The following is a 12,028-nucleotide window of genomic DNA, read 5'->3' on the forward strand; positions in this document are numbered from 1 at the left end:
CGCTTTTAAAAGAAGCTTCCCCAATTTTTCCCCATTTTAAGATTACATATAAACCTATATTTTCCTCTAGTACTTTTATAGTTTCATCTATCACACTTAATCTTCTAATTCTACTTAAATTTTTCCCCTGAATTGCTACTGGATTCTTATAAAACTTAAATAGTTATCCATTCTCTAATCATTTGAATTGCCACCTTAAATAATAAATTCATACTTATTTCAACTATGTACTTTTCCCACATTTTAATTTTATGGTATTGTATGTATACTAATCAAATTCTTGTCAATTGAAATCATTTTTTTCTTTCTTAGAGGTACATAAAATGGTGTCTTTCAATCAATGGCATTTAGGAACAATGAAGTATACTATATCATACATGATAACACAAACATTATATACACCAGACTTGGGTCTGCATTTAGACTTTCTATTGTGTTCCATCAATCTTGCCATCTCTTTTAGCACACATATAGTAATTTTAATTATGCTACTTTAACAGCATTATGTTAATTTCTGGTAAGGCAAATCTCTATCCATCAACTCTGACTATGTTATTCTTTGAGATGAGTTTTATAAATGATTCTTTTTATGTTATTCTTTCAGATAAATTTTATATATGTTGTTCAAGAACTCCCCCCTCTCCTGAAAAAAATCTTACAAAGATATGTATTAGAATTGATGTAAATCTAAACTGCAAAAATTACCAGCTTACAAAACAGATTCTTATTGTCAGGAAATGTTCTGCCAGTTCACTTATGAAAAATTTTCAAGTTACTCAGTAGACTTTTATAGTTTTCCTCATCTAGATGTTCCTATATCTGGCAAAGTTTCTTTCTTGTTACTATTGTCAATGGGATTGTTTTCCATTATTATTTATCTTGGCATGTAAGAAAGTTATTTTTCTTTAATAATTTGATAGCCAGACATTGTGGTATATACCAGAAACTGACACATTGTAACTGACTATACTTCAGTAAAAAAAGAAATAATAATTTGATAGCCAGGTACTTCTTCAACTCTCTTTTTAGATAGGCACTTTTAGCTGATTCTCTTGGGTTCCTCCATTTAACAATCATATCATTTTGGAAGTTATTTTGCCTCTTCCTTTTCCATGCCTCACCTTATTTCATCCTTTCCTGTCACCTGATTGCTTTGGTAAGAATTTACCTCAGGCAATAGAAAAATATTAAACTCTGCTTGAGTTAGTATTGGTTATTACTAATTTTTTATAGAATCTCTCCATTTCATCAAAATGTATTGGTACACTGCCTTGTCTAAAATCTTTCTAAAAATTCCTTCTGTATCTGAAACCACAATTCCCTTCTAATTCCTAAATGTGTTTCTCTTATTTTCCTCATTATCTGTGTTGGAGATTTGTTTTTTATTATTGTGTTTGCCCATTACCTCTTGTTTTACTATCCTTTCTCATTTCATAAATTTATCTTTTCAATTTCTTTCCTCTGCTTTCCTTCTTCCTATTTGTTTACTTTTGGGGGCAGCATAGAGGGTGAGAAAGAAAAAGGCGTTATCATTCTAATTTCTTCAGATGAACATATAATTCAAATAATTTCATTATTTCCTGATTAACAGTAACAAAATATTTAAAGCTATATATCTCCTCTGAGTATAGCTTCGACTGTGTACCTTGAGTTTTTATGTTAAATTGATACAACCATTGATTTTCCAAAATGTTATACTTTCATTTTGACTTTTGATTTTTTTCTTTGTCACTTGGGAGAATATTTTTCAGTTTCTAAGGGAACTTTTTCCTTCCAATTTATCCTTTTATTACACATTTCTAGTTTTACTGCAATGTGATCCAGGGGAGTAGCTATCAATTCTAATTTTTAGTAATGACTGAGTTTGTTGTATGTGTGTATATCACCAATATTTATAAATTTCTGATGGATATTTGATAGGAATTTGTATTTTTAAATTATGAAATATAAAAGTAAACCTATACATGCTGATTAAATCCGTTTCATTTTTATATTAATCAAGTCTAATGTTTCCTTATTTTTTCCTATACTTCAACATTCTATGAAAAGTGTAGCAAAGGCTCACACTATGACTACCATTTTGTCCATTTCTCCTTGTGTTTTTAATAGCTTTGACTTTCATACGTCAATGATGTTATTTAGTTTGTTAGAAGCATTTATGACAATTATATTTTCCTCTGTGGATTTAACTTAGTCAATGCAAAGTGATTCTGTATATTATATGTTTTTACTTTGAATAGAGATAACACTGTTATCACTAAATTTTGCCCATTTTGTGTAAAATGGGTTCTTCAAATAGTATATACTTCATATCTTCCAGACATTCCTCAGTGTTTCTTGTCCAATAAAGGTAAGCTTCTCTGTTTTTCAAGGCTACTATGAAATTTCTCTTTTTTTTTTCCTATTTCTTCAATCAATTCTTGAAACTATATTCCTTATATTTATTTTTATTTTGTAGATTTTACCTTTTATAATTTTCAAGCTATAATTTCCTGCTTTTTTTCCCCCTCATTTTCTTCTAATTATTACTGCCCCTACAGTCATATTTCCTTGCACTTCTTATTACTAAGCATAATTTATAATTCTCTAACTAGGAGGAAAAAAAACAGATACTTTAAGCAGTATGTACCATGGATGACACTGCACAGTTTAATTATACTTGCATTATGAAAATCCTAGCAAATATTTTATAAACAAATGAACAATTAGTGATACTGACAGATGATAAAATTTAATATGAAAAATGAAACTAAGTAGAAGTCAAATTTAAACTTACATGATTTTAGAATATTTACTTTTGCTTTGGAATCATACTGCAACACATAAATGAGCAGAGGATTAAGACAGTAATCAGTTTGGAAAATACCTTCAGTAAAAAGTACATACGTCTCTCTCAGACTTCACTGTCAAACAATGAGTGGTATAGTACTATAATTTTTATTACTTTTTCACTAAAAACAGAGATGGAAATGTAAGTCATAACAAAAGTGGACATGTTCTCAACAACTTTTTTTGACATGGGAATGGAACTAATTTCTTCAGAATACACCCTGAAATTGGTATGGAAAATAGACATTAAGAATTTCTGGTAAATATGATAGGAGAAAAAGGCAAATTTAGCCTAATAAATAGGGGAAATAATTGGTTAAAATAAATGAATGTTGAATGAGGAAAATATTTTCTTGATAGTGTTGGAAACAAAGTGGTGGAAACACTCTATCAGACAGAGCACTAAGGAAACATGTAATATGAAACGATACCTCAGGGGAATACATTTGATGATACAACAGGCCCCGTCCTGGTCTAATGTCTATAATTTCATCTAATTGTCAGTAATGGGAAAAAAGGAAGGGGAAAGAAGATTACAAAAACCACATGGGCTCGTCTGTCTTTCTGCATGTAACTCTGTAGGGATTCTGTATTAGAATTACATAATAGCAGAATCTGGTCTGTGACACCAAGAAGAATTATCTACAGCCATGATATTTTCCATGCTACATCTGTGAGTACAAAGTACAGTCAAGAATTCAAATTCTCAGTTTTGTCACACTTATGAGACGGCAGAGAATACTGAAAAATTTTCCTCTTGGAATTAACTTGAGCCCCCACCAGAAACCCCACTAGGGAAATCTTTTTCTTTCTTCCTTCCTTCCTTCCTTCCTTCCTTCCTTCCTTCCTTCCTTCCTTCCTTCCTTCCTTTCTTTCTTTTTATTGACAGGGAATTTTTCCTTTCCAAAAACGTTTGCTTACTTTTGGCTCTGTTATCAAGCAGGGTGACATAAAATGTATGCCAAGAGAAGTCTGATTATTTCAACTGTTTCAGTTTTTTCTTTTGTCTGCTCACTTGCCTAAAACAGTGATAGGATCATAGAATGTGAATTTTTGTCATACAGATCTGAATTTTTGTCATGCAGATCTGACAGGTGATCTAGTCCAGCTCCGCAGAGGTGAGTAACGTGCCCATAATGTTTTAAATGCTTAAAGGAAGAGCGGAGCCAGCAGGATGTCGTGAGTCCTATTCCAGAGCAGGGATCTTTGCACTTCCCCACACTAACTTTTATTTATCAAATGTGTAAGGTGATGGAAAAAGCCTGATGTATAACCTCCTCCAGCCACTCCCCATTTCCCATTATTATTCCAAAGAGATGCTGCTCAGAAAAAGCAAAGATGTGACTCGATGTGACAAGTTGCCACTCTGTCCTCCTTCTTATCAGAAGTTAATAGTAAACAATGCATCACTTCTGGAATTCATGTCACATTTTCAAAAGTTGAAGGCAGCTTGTGGCAAACTTTATATCAAAAAGCATTTTTTAAAAAGCATAACATTTATCATGTAGTTTTCACCTAACACCCTATGATATAAAATTTAATAACCTATATTTTTACTTGGTATCATAGTGTAGGGCACCCTCATCACTTTTCTTTTGTCGTTTATGTTAGAGGTCTGATCGGTGATAATCTTGCAAAGAGAGCTGACATATGAATTCACTAGGCTCTCCTGTTTCCTCTAAGAATTGAGAACAGTGCAGGTGATGAACAGCCTTCAGAGTCGACAGGCTGGCTTCCATGAGGTTTTACGAGGCAATTCACCTGGGTCAGTGAGCCCAGCCCTGTAGGCTTAGAAACTAGATTACCACGCTGAGAACAGATCCCACTCTCTGGGGTTGAGAACAGTACCTAAGTTCACAAGACAATGGTTAAAAGCAGAATAGTATCAATGTCCAACAAGAGAAAGATTCTGCCCCAGGTATGTGAACCTGCAGCTCCAGCCTATTGCCTGACTTATGGCAGGTTCAATGATTTATGATAAGAAATAAGTGGCAAAGCGATCAATACATTTGAGAGCATATGAAAAAATGCATTCTCTTCCTATGAGTTAACATATCTCAGAAAGAAAATAATCAGAACAAGGACAGTCAGATTGGTGGGCTGTATAATGGCATAAACCCATGGATCTGCCTTGCGGTAGGGAGGCACACCAGCAAAGGGACTGGAATCACTGAGGAGTAACTGGCTACAACTTGCTGCGTCCATTGCCACCCAACTGCTAGTCCCGACAAGTGGCCAGAATACTCTATGCACAGATTCAACCCTCTACCTCCATCCCCATACGAGGGGCAAAGGGTCCCTGACTCCTGGACAGAGCTGGAGAGGTTCTTTTAATATTTGCCTTTTTTTCCCCTATTTTCATGACTGTTATCTCTCCCTCCTCCACCTTTCTGACTGACACTCTCCTTTAATAAAATTACACTCAAGTCTTGCAACTTGGAAACTATTCAGAATTTTTAAGGTAAATTTTTTATCTAAGCCTTGCTCTCTTAGGGTTTTTACTTAAAAGTCGAGCCTTTAAAAGGCACTCATACTTGCTTTATTCCAAGTTCCTGGGGGATTTAACAGTTCAGTCCATTTTCACATGATTGGCATATAAAACCCCACATTTCCTGTTCTAATCTTAATATAACTTGCAATGCCATGAAACAAGTATATCAGCAATAGGAAACATCATCCCATTTTTCTGAGAATGACGTCTTCCCCTATTCCTGAAGCAGACATTTTTTTTTACTAACCTTCCCTGAGACAGGAATTTTTGCTTGTTCACTGATTTATCCCAAGCATTTATGTCTAAAGCAGTGGAGTGTTCAATAAATATTTCTGATGAGTGAACGAATACAACCTACAATCTAAATAAACCACATATTCAAAAAAGAAAAATCAGAAACCAAGAAGTGAGAGACTCTAAAAGAATACACATTATCAACTTGATATCTGTCTAATAATTTTCAACATGCCATTCTTAAAACTTCTGTTGAAATAGGATTATAATTACAAAATACATTATTGTCAATATTTAACAAATGTTTGTTGACATTTAGCAATATAAAATTATTTCAAAATTCTTTCATCATTCCAATTTTTATCTTTTTTCACACATTTTATTCTTTAAATTTACTCTTGAAAGAAAGAAGTTTCTAAGAATACATGTTTTTCTTTAATAAGTGCCAAGAGTAGAGGTCAATGAAAAGGCTTTACCTATCACTTTATTCTTCTTTCCATTTTTTATAGGTGTACAAAGCAAACTTCTAATGCACTGCTGGTTTACATTTCCGGTGTTTTCATTCTGAACAAAAACAAAAACAAAATGGCTAAATATTATGAAAAGATTGATGTGCCCATTAGACGCTATCTATATAAACTACACTGGACATCTGAAGCCACTGATATATTCATCTTTTAGTAGCTAGAGATAATATCAGAGTGCAGAAAATGTATAAATTATAATGAAGTTCATATAAATGTAATATAAAGCAATCAGTCTTTATACTATTAAAAATAATAAATATCCTATATGAATTTTTTCCATTTTAAACATTCCAAGTAGCTTATAGTAATACTAAGCAAAGTGTTTATTCAGTTTCTACTATCCCCGTGCAGTAGATGTCTCAAATAACAAGAGTGGCAGGAGCCAAAAGCATTACTCCGCATAGGATACTACGAGTTACAAATTTATCCTTTAGTCCTACCACTGTTTCTAGTGCCCGTATTGCTAAAAGTTCTAAAAACATTTCCTAGATATGCAAACAACAAAATCAAAGCAGCTACCTCAAAGTGCAATACTTTTCTTAAGTAAGATGCGAGAAAATACTAGAATTCAAAGTTTCCAATGTCTGAGAAACTGATCTGTGTAGCTTTCTTGATGAGGAAAACAGATACTCATTTTTCCACAGAGCTGTTCACTGTGGTGCATCACCGATTACGTACATTAAGCCAAATGGAACTTAATTTTTGAGAATAAATTCAAGAACTCTAGCAATACTATCTAAAGTTTGTCATTGACATTAAGTGGGTAATAGTTAAGGTACCTCAAAATTAGCTTATGATAATTCATTCACACATGTTAAAAAAAAAACTGATAAAAGTACAGAGAAAAATACTCAACTACAGCTGACCACCTCTCAACAGATGTTAGGAGATGTTTTATTCTTCCTTGAATCAGGGAAAGCAGAGATCACTCCCAGAGAGCCAATTCTGGGGCCTGTCCTTCGGTGAAGAGTCACAGGTGTAAGTGCAGATCTGATAGGGAAACAGCTTTCAAGCTCCACGTCTAAAGTTGGGTTACTTACAGTCCAGGGAAATCTTTTGTCCTTACTGACATCTGGGATATTAAGTGGTTCCATAGTATTTTTGACATACTGAGCATACATGTAATTGATTCTATTTGCATCACGTTCTCTGTGGAAATAACAGAGATGAGTTCTTGGCTGTGCAGTGAAAAAACGCATGCAAAGCAGAATTAAATAAATGATTATAAGAGAAACATACCAGTCTTAAATTATAGAGTAAAGTGTATATCTTCATTGGAAAATGCCGCTTAAAACATACTTGATGATTTACAATTTTGGTAGTTACTATAATTGAAATGTTTTGGAGAAAATAAAGACCCATAATTTTTCCAGTTACCTGAAACGAGTTTTAAAATGTCCTAAGGAATCATTACCACTGTTAACGGGCATGTTGTAATTTGTGCCACTTAATGTAAAATCATATGAATTTTTCCCCTACATCTTATTTTCTCATCAGATTATAGAATGACTAATGTTTAGTGCCTAGTTTACTTCCTTAGTTATTTAGTTAATCTATCCATCTCAATAAAACAATCTTTGACACATTTCAGACCAAGAAGAAAACCAAGCAGGCCTAGAAGAATTTTATTAACCTCCTCTCTCTTCTTTTTTCTGCTTCGAAATCTTTTATGACACTTTTTAAAATAAAAAATTACTTGAACTTTCAATATTTTCCCAGTTTTTTTCCAGTTTCTCGCTTAAGGAGTTGAACATAAAAGATTACCCTGATGTCAGAGGGTTCATAAGTACAGTGCCAGCGCTGGAATTGGGAAAACAGAACATCTCTTTTCATAAGGAAACGTCACATGTTCCCTGGTGATAGGGGTGAATCTGGCAAACAGGGTCAGGTTATGGAAATTTACTCCTGCCGGAAAGATGTGCCTATGTGAACTGTGTAATACCACTAACTGAAGAAATAGGAAAGCCTAATGGTGTGAGCCATTTCAAAATAAAACATGTGCCTTAGGAGAAATGTCCATTTGTTCTGAGCTCTCAAAGTTTCTGTCCTTCTGCCCAAACCGATTCTAGGACAGTGGATTCAAATGGTGTTCTTTAGCACTAGCGACTCCACAAAGATTCCTGAAGTCTTCAGCCTCATTCCTGGCCAGGATATTTCAGTCTTTCCTTTCTTTGCTGTACACTCTTGGTTAAGTGTAATTCAGTCAAATTAGGTACTGACTGTATGTCCAATATTACATGTAAGTGAAAAAGAATGAAAGGGAAATGACAATAGTAATACAGGAATAGATGACTTCAGATTGAACATCTACTGATTTCAGGGTCTACACTCTTATACACCATATCCACCATTTTTTAAAGTGCTAAAAACCTTTTGGCTATTTTTAAAAATAGGTGTTACTGTATTTAACTACATTTTCCAATATAATTATAGTTAACAAGTATTAGCAAGTATATATATTCCAAGAAAGTAAGCTTAAAGAATTAATTCTATGTATTTGTCCTTTTATGATAAAATGTGCATTAAAAATTAACATGAAGTTAACTAACATGGAGTTACAGCACTAAAATATCTTTCTTAAAATTAAGAGCTAATTAATAAACTGTACGACATCAAACTCATTTCTTCCTTCTAATTGGGTGGCTCTTTGAGTCAAAGCATATAAACCCTAAAACCTCCCACCATGTGGAAATGAGTTTCCCTTCTAAAATTCTCAGGCGACCCAAAACTTGACAGCTTTCTGTGCTTTATACCACTGATGATATGATTCTCATAATTATATGTAATGTTCACCCTAATGTTTGTTTAGTTTTATACTTAACATTTCAAAACTGTCTTCAACAAATTAATTTATAATAGATAATTAGTGGGTTGGCTAGAAAAACACCAAATAGCCATGATTTTCAACTGATACATAACTGCCTACAGAAAATGATTTGCTTACTGCTAACATCATCAAATTGCCTAGCATTTCATCTCATGGAGACTGTTGGGATTGACAAAGTATTTAATGAGAACTGGAGAGGCCTAAATTCTATTAATAAATAATTTTAGAAATGTAATGAAGAATCTGCTGGTCAAGTGTCAATGTCAGTTAGTAGTTTTTCAAAATGCTGAAGTTACTAAGCACCATTTTAATTCACCGTTTTCACAAAATTAAGCTTGATATCTAATTTTTATTAAAATAAAAACATTTACATTACTAAGAGGTCTTTTATTGCATCATTAGAATAAAGGCTAACTATTAGATGATGTAAGGCATTAATGCTGAATAATTTTCATTGCTGTAAAATTGGTTTATAAATCAGTTAAAATGATCCATGTAAATTAGTTTCATTTAAGGTAACCACACTGACCTATTTATCCTTTATGAAAAATATCTTTATACTAAGACTGTCTTGGAATGATTTTTAAAAGTAGGAAGAGATCTTCTATTTTACCTACAGTGAGGGAACATGATATTCATCAGAAACAAATCAAATATATAGCTTAGACTTACATATAGTTAAGACCACACTTAAAAAAATATTCACCAGTAGAGGTCACTATTATACCAAGTGACTAGGTTTGCGCAGCTGTCACTTAGAAAAATTAGAGGAATTGTCAGAATTTTAACGAAAATCAAAATGCAAATACATAAAATATAGCTACACAAGCATATACTGCTATACAAATATTCAAAGGTAAATGTAATAATTCATCATTTTGTACATTTAATATACATTATCATACTGATTTTCCTCCTATAGTGTGGATACATGTAAATTCATAAATATACATGTATATATGTATTTTTTAATAAATACAGCAATTCATTATTTATGCAAGCCGAAAAGTAAAGTAATCAAATATTTACATGTTTAGAAGCTTTCTAACATGTTCTTTATAAAAAGCAACAAAAATGTTATGGCATCATAAAATCAAACTAATATATATTAGCTATATATATTAATGCTCCTCCTAAGAAAAAGTCTTCAAAACTGCCATAGGCAGCATAGCCCAATACCAGCACTTAAGAGAGATAACAGGACATATTCAAAAAGGATTCAATACCAACTAAAACAACATCAAATATGCCAGAAAATGCATACACAGAGGCATGGAAATGCAATATAAACTTCAGTTCACGACCAGCAATGCTAAAAAGGAAACAAAGGTTGGCTATTCTGTTGTAACTATGTGAGCCAGAAACTCCAGGGTAGCAGAAGAATCTCTGGGTAGAGATACCACGGTTTATCCACCTTGACTACACATCCTACACCCAAGTCAGCAGTCAAGTCAGCAACCAAGGAGTACCTTCTGAGTCAAATAAAATCCCCACCTGCTCCCAAGTTACATTCACTCTTTTGCTAATTCCTAAAAGTCTTTTAATAGAAGAAAAGGCCTTTCATGTATCATATTGTTAAATAACAGTCTTGAAATAATGAGTCATGATTTAAATACAGTCACTTAACAAGCTAACAACTTCAAGTCACTATAGTCAACAGTTTCTGAGTCTTGATGGGGAACATGTAAGGGGACAAGAAATGCTACAAGAGATAAGAGAAGAAGAAGAAAGGAAAAGGTACAGAGGACAGAAGACAGTTTCTGCAGACCTCACACTGATCCATGGGTCGGTCTTAATTAAGAGGGTCAGAGCAAAACCACGCTGTGCACTGAACTATTTTCTTCTTCTCCTTCTCCTCCTTCTTCTTCTTTTTTTTTTTTTTTTTTTGGAATTGCAAGGTTTATATTCATGAACTGCTTGTATAAATATCACTAGATGAACACTATCTATTCCCAGTCCTTACTCTTCTCTGCAACACTTAACACTTTTGGCTGCTTCTTTCTTTTCTCAAACTTGGCCAGTCATGTATCAGTTTATGTGACAGTGAATTTATACAACTTTCCTGCTATTTCTCTGACCCCTCTTTCACCCTTGCCAGTGATCATTCTCTAAAGATTTCCTTTGTCCTCTGCTCATCTTCTTTTGCAATCTGTCAGTAATTACTCACTTATAATTTTGTTGAAGTATTTTATTCTTGCAGCTGCAAACTCAGTTCTGCTTTATATGATCTGCAGAGATGATTTTCATTTTACTTTGTTTCCAACTTTTTACTACAAACATTTTCTTCCAATTTTTTATAGTGAACGTTTTGAAATACACAAGAAAGCTGAAAGTAAAATGAATATCCTACTGCTAGATTCAACAATTTTTAATATTTGCCACATTAGCTATATCTACATATATATGTGTGAATACATTTATTTGTTTAAATATATTAAATTTAGATATTTATTTATTTTTGGCTGAAACATTTTAAACTAAGGTGCAGACATCCTAACACTTCATCCTTAAATACACCAGCATGCATCTCCTAGAAATAAGAACAGTCTTCTACTAATCATGGTTATCTTCCTAATTCCAAAGAAAAGGTAACAATAATTCCCCACCAACATCTATATCCAGTCCATATTCAAATTTCCAGTTGTCCTCAGAAATGTCTTTGATAGCTATTTGTTTCAACCAAGATCTAATCAAGGTTCATATACTGCATTTGGCTATTATGTCCAAAAACAGTTCCACCCTCCATCTTATTCAATGACATTGACTTTTTGAAGAGACCTGGCCAGTTATCTTACAGAATGTTCTATAGTTTAGATTTGCACAGAGGTTAATTTTAAAGCACCACCACTAAGGAGCTTGGTTACTGAGGACAGTACTGTGACACCATTCAGTACATGAAATAATTTTCTGATAGGTCAAGGGTAGTGTAAAAAACCTAGAACTTTAATATCAAATAGTAAAGTTAAGGTTCTGTTTCTATGAGCATATGAGGCTTTTAGATGAAACATCAATAATTGAGGGTAAAATTAATTGACACAAATTATTTTGGGGGTGAAATAATTTGAAAGAAATGAATAATGAATAGTATAATAAAATAGCATTACATCCAAGAATTCCTGA

The 12,028-nt window shown here is 33.1% G+C and overlaps 1 protein-coding gene across 5 annotated transcripts in view; it reads right to left on the minus strand.

Moving 5' to 3' along the window:
• Positions 1 to 12,028, minus strand: part of PDE5A (phosphodiesterase 5A) — a 215,607-nt gene that overhangs the window by 54,551 nt on the left and 149,028 nt on the right. For all 5 annotated transcript variants that reach the window (XM_032462551.1, XM_032462570.1, XM_032462568.1 and 2 more), the window contains 2 exons: positions 7,122 to 7,230; positions 6,031 to 6,118 (listed from right to left, as the gene is read on the minus strand). In XM_032462551.1, the coding sequence (XP_032318442.1) occupies positions 6,031 to 6,118; positions 7,122 to 7,230 (197 nt within the window). The remainder of the gene's footprint in view (positions 1 to 6,030; positions 6,119 to 7,121; positions 7,231 to 12,028) is intronic.

Source organism: Camelus ferus, chromosome 2, assembly GCF_009834535.1.
Source record: "Camelus ferus isolate YT-003-E chromosome 2, BCGSAC_Cfer_1.0, whole genome shotgun sequence".
Classification (NCBI taxonomy): Eukaryota; Metazoa; Chordata; class Mammalia; order Artiodactyla; family Camelidae; genus Camelus; species Camelus ferus.